Below are 4,370 nucleotides of genomic sequence, written 5' to 3'. Positions count from 1 at the left end.
ACTACCACTGGAAGCGTTAGCGCGGGACAGTGCTGTACAAGAAAAGACTATGCTGCCACAGTACTCCCCTCCTAGACTAGATTTCCCTTTTCTAGTATCTCGAAGGGATTACAACTCGTCGACCGGAATGAGTGACTCTAGTCGAAGAAAGCTTATCAGAAGTTGTGGCTGCAGGTTCCCTGTTACTTGCGTTTTCCTGATCTCCTATCACATATGCTGGCTTCAAGCGATCGACCGAAACGTTTACTTGGCGACCACGCATGTTCAACTTGAAGAACTTTTCGGCTCGCTTTACCACCTTAAATGGTCCTTCGTACGGTGGTGATAGCGAGGGTCGAACCTAATCATTGCGTACAAAGACGTTCTCGCACGTTTGTAAGTCCTGATTAACGAAAACACTGCGATTTCCATGCCTGGCAGTCTCTTGGGGACGGATTTTTCGCATAGCTCTTCGAAGCTTGTCGACAAATTCGGCTTCGTTCGGGTTTTCGGTGTCGTTTACGAAAAACTCAGACGGTATTCGGAGAGTTGTGCCATATACCATCTCAGCAGGTGACTTAAGGTCTTCCTTATAGGCTGAACGCAGCCCGAGTAAAATCATAGGCAAATGCTCGTCCAGTGCTCGGGGTCATGGCACAGAATAGATGCCTTAAGGGTCCTATGCCACCGTTCGATAATCCCATTTGACTGTGGGTGGTATGCAGTCGTGCGCAGGTGGCTGGATCCGAGCAAGCGAGTCAGTTCCCCGAAAAGCGTTGATTCAAATTGGCGTCCTTGGTCAGACGTAATGAAAGATGGGACACCAAACCGGGCTATCCATCCACAAACTAGAGCTTCGGCAACTGTTACCGCGATCATATCAGGAATTGGAAACGCTTCAGGCCAACGCGTGAACCTGTCGATGACCGTTAAACAATAACGGTTGCCCTAACTTGGAGGGAAGGGCCCCACGATGTCGATGTTTACATGTGCAAATCGGCTGTCCGGAGCCGAATATCGGGATATAGGTGATTGTGTGTGTCGCGTCACCTTCGAACGTTGGCATGGCAAGCAGCTCCTAGCGAAAACAATACTATCCTTGCGGATGCCTGGCCAAACAAATCGCTCCGTCATTAATTTGGCCGTTGTACGGGTGCCAGGATGAGATAATTGGTGCGTTGCCTGCAACGCAGCGTTCCGTTATGAAAGGGCGAATGCGATTCCCAGTGCAGTCACATAAAAGTTGTTTGGTGCTGCCTGGAATGGTAAAATACTTTAGATTTAGCGATCTTTCGATTTTACCTTGTGCGATGTTCTGGAGCTGCTGATCGTCTTTTTGGTCTTCCGCAAGTGCTTCATAATCCAGTGATGGCGCTGGATGTATAGCATTAATGCGAGAGAGCAAGTCAGCCACGATGTTATCCTTTCCCACAATGTGACGGATGTCCGTTGTGATCTGTCCAATCACATCCAATTGGCGAGCTTGACGGTCCGAGGCTTTGTCAAGTTTCTGCTGGAAGGCAAAGGTGATGGGTTTGTGGTCGGTATAGATGTGGCAGCTACGTCCTTCGAGCATGTATTTAAAATGCCGCACCGCTAGGTAGATTGCAGTGAGTTCGCGATCGTAGGTGCTGTATCGCAGCTGGGCCTTGTCGAATTTTTTTGAGAAAAACCCGAGTGGTTGAGGGTGTCCATCAACGATTTGATGTAGGACCGCCCCTGCGGCAGTATCAGATGCGTCGACCCAAAGGGAAAGTTCTGCAATTTTAGCGGGATGCGATAAAAGCGTTGCTTCTGCGAGTTGATGTTTGCAGCGTTCGAAACTCGCGATGGTTGCGTCATTCCATGTCAGCGGGGAGCGATCGTTGCGTTTGTTGCCAGGAATCATGGCAAGGAGTGGAATCTGGTGCTCGATCGCGTTTGGCGAAAACCTACGGTAAAAATTGAGCATTGCCAAAAAACTTTTTAATTCCTTCACCGTAGCAGGAAGCTTGAACTCCACGATAGTTCGAACGCGGTCAGGTAAGGGACGGATACCGTCGGCAGAGACGGAATGACCCAGAAAATCCATCTTGTCTCGGCCGAATTCGCACTTAGCAATGTTTATCGCCAAGTTATATTGTTTGAGCCTTTCAAACAATTGTCGCAGATGATCACGATGTTCTTCGGGTGATGATGATGCGATGAATAGGTCGTCGATGTAAAGAAATACGAATTCCAATCATCTGACCACTTCGTGGATCATCCGTTGAAACGTTTGCGCTGCGTTTCGCAATCCGAAGGTCATAAACACGAACTCGAACAGTCCGAACGGTGTCGTGATGGCAGTTTTAGCGATGTCCTCGTGATGGATTGGTACCTGATGGAAGGCTTTTTGCAAGTCAATTTTAGAGAAAATAATTTTACCTTGCAATATAGTCGAAAAGTCCTGCAGGTACGGTATGGGATAGCGATCCGGGATGGTTTGTGCGTTGAGCGCCCGATAGTCCCCACATGGCCGCCAAGAACCGTCTGCTTTCTTCACCATATGGAGCGGGCTCGCCCAACTGCTGCTGGATGGTCGGCATATACCAAGCTTCAGTAGATGTTCAAATTCGGCCCTCGCTGCTTGAAGTTTGTCGGGCGAGAGACGTCGTGGGCGTGCGTAAACAGGTTGCCCTGTTGTTTCGATTCGATGGAAGGTCTTAACCGAACACTGCTCACTCTTCGCTAGCAAGCTAACCGACTCAAGATGAGTGGTATTATCGATGAGGCGCTTCCGTTTCATATCCACCAGCAGCTCAAAATTGCCTAAAAAATCCGCGCCGATTATCCCCGAAGTGACGTCAGCTATCAGGAACGACCACAGGAACTCGCGACGAAGGCCGAGGTTGATCTTCAACAACACTTCACCGTATACATTAATCGGCGATCCGTTCGCGGCGAACAGTTTAATCGGTGATGGTTTTACTCTGGCTGTTAGCATATCTTTCGGAACCACAGACACATCGGCGCCGGTGTCGATGAAAAATTGCGTTGACGTCGTTTTATCAGCAATTCGTAGACAAAAGATTGCGGCTGTAGTGGTGAGTTCGCCAATCTCCACCGCAGCATCAGCAGAGCGACACTATTGTGCCGATGGTGCACTTTGAACGGTGCAGGGTTTTCGGCATTTCCGTGCATCACTACCGAATTTGCGATGGTACCAGCACGGGCCGGTCGAAAAATCGCTTCCGCGACTTAAACTGCGATTACGTGCTGAGCCGGTGCGGGAATTCGATCGTCCTCGGTACCTTCGGTTAGGCAGCACGTTTTCAAGGCGCCTTGACAATTCGGCAATCTCTTTCCGTAGATCGGATATGGGGTCGTTGGCCGTATATGCGGTCGTTGACTTTGTGGCATCAGCCACGTGGCCAGGCGCCATCGCTGCGTTGCTACGTTCGACGGCGTTAATACTTCTCAGGCTCATTGAATCCACAATGGCGTCAGCGATGGTGGTTTTGTCCGCGGCGTCACCGCGAGAAGCGATCACTGCAGCTTGGGCATGTGGTGGCAGCCTTGATGCCCACAAATCGATAAGAACCGGTTCACTAAGGGAATTGCCAGCAACGCGCTTCATTTCGTTGAGAAGCTGGCTCGGCTTTTTATCACCAAGCGGCATATCGGACAATACACGCTGCAGGCGCCGCTGCTGACTGTCGGCAAAATATCCGATCAGTTTTGCCTTAATGTACGCGTACTTTTCTACTGCCGGTGTACCGTCAATAATTGACCTCAACTCGGTCAATTTGTTCGGGGGCACTTGCGCCATCACTATATTATATTTTCGCGTATCGTGTAATGCGCTGATACCCGAAGCAGCGAACCAAAATTCTAAAGACAAAAAATACGTCTCGATATTCGTGTCCACCATATTTGGTGGGTTCAGTCGCGGCGCATGGATTGCTTCTACGGCAGCGGGTTGAGGAGCATGGCTGGACACACTAGGGATAGGCGCACTAGGGTTGGGCACTGCTGTACTAGGCCCACTGGGGGTCGGCACCAAAGAACCAGCCCGAAAATGGCCAGGTAAAATGGGATTAGGCGCCACCTTATCCTCTTCCATTACTGCGATGTACACCAAAATTCGTAAAAAAAAGAAACTGAACTGAACGATCACGTCGGGGTCACCACTTTAGCGCGTTCTTTCGATTTCGTTTTGGCGTAGTTATTGAAGCACGGTTTGTTCTGAATACGAGACTAGAATGAGAGCGATCTCTCCGTTTATTTTATCGTAAGTCCTAGATGATCGTTATCATCGCTTCGCTTCGTTAGATGTTCGGTATCCTTCGGTTTTCATCGTGTTAGTTTAGCGCTAGTGTTAGTGTGATAGCACGGACTACCACTGGAAGCGTTAGCGCGGGACAGTGCTG

The 4,370-nt window shown here is 49.6% G+C and overlaps 1 protein-coding gene across 1 annotated transcript; it reads right to left on the bottom strand.

The window, feature by feature from the left end:
• Positions 1-2,200: 2,200 nt before the first annotated feature.
• On the bottom strand, positions 2,201-3,769 carry LOC125907317 (uncharacterized protein K02A2.6-like). Its single transcript, XM_049608927.1, has 2 exons — positions 3,214-3,769; positions 2,201-2,946 (listed from the first exon to the last, which is right to left on the bottom strand). The coding sequence occupies exons 1-2, from the start codon at positions 3,767-3,769 to the stop codon at positions 2,201-2,203; spliced, it is 1,302 nt and encodes a 433-aa protein (XP_049464884.1).
• Positions 3,770-4,370: the final 601 nt, after the last annotated feature.

The sequence above is a fragment of the Anopheles coluzzii genome, chromosome 3, assembly GCF_943734685.1.
Source record: "Anopheles coluzzii chromosome 3, AcolN3, whole genome shotgun sequence".
NCBI lineage: Eukaryota > Metazoa > Arthropoda > Insecta > Diptera > Culicidae > Anopheles > Anopheles coluzzii.
Note: the sequence above shows the minus strand (reverse complement) of the source record. Positions and strands in the feature narration are given on the sequence as shown.

Coding starts and splice junctions, on each gene's coding strand:
- LOC125907317 (XM_049608927.1), bottom strand. CDS start 3,769: ATGGCGCAAGTGCCCCCGAACAAATTGACCGAGTTGAGGTCAATTATT. Junction 2,947..3,213: donor TTCCCGCACCGGCTCAGCAC/GTAATCGCAGTT, acceptor TGGTTCCGAAAG/ATATGCTAACAGCCAGAGTA.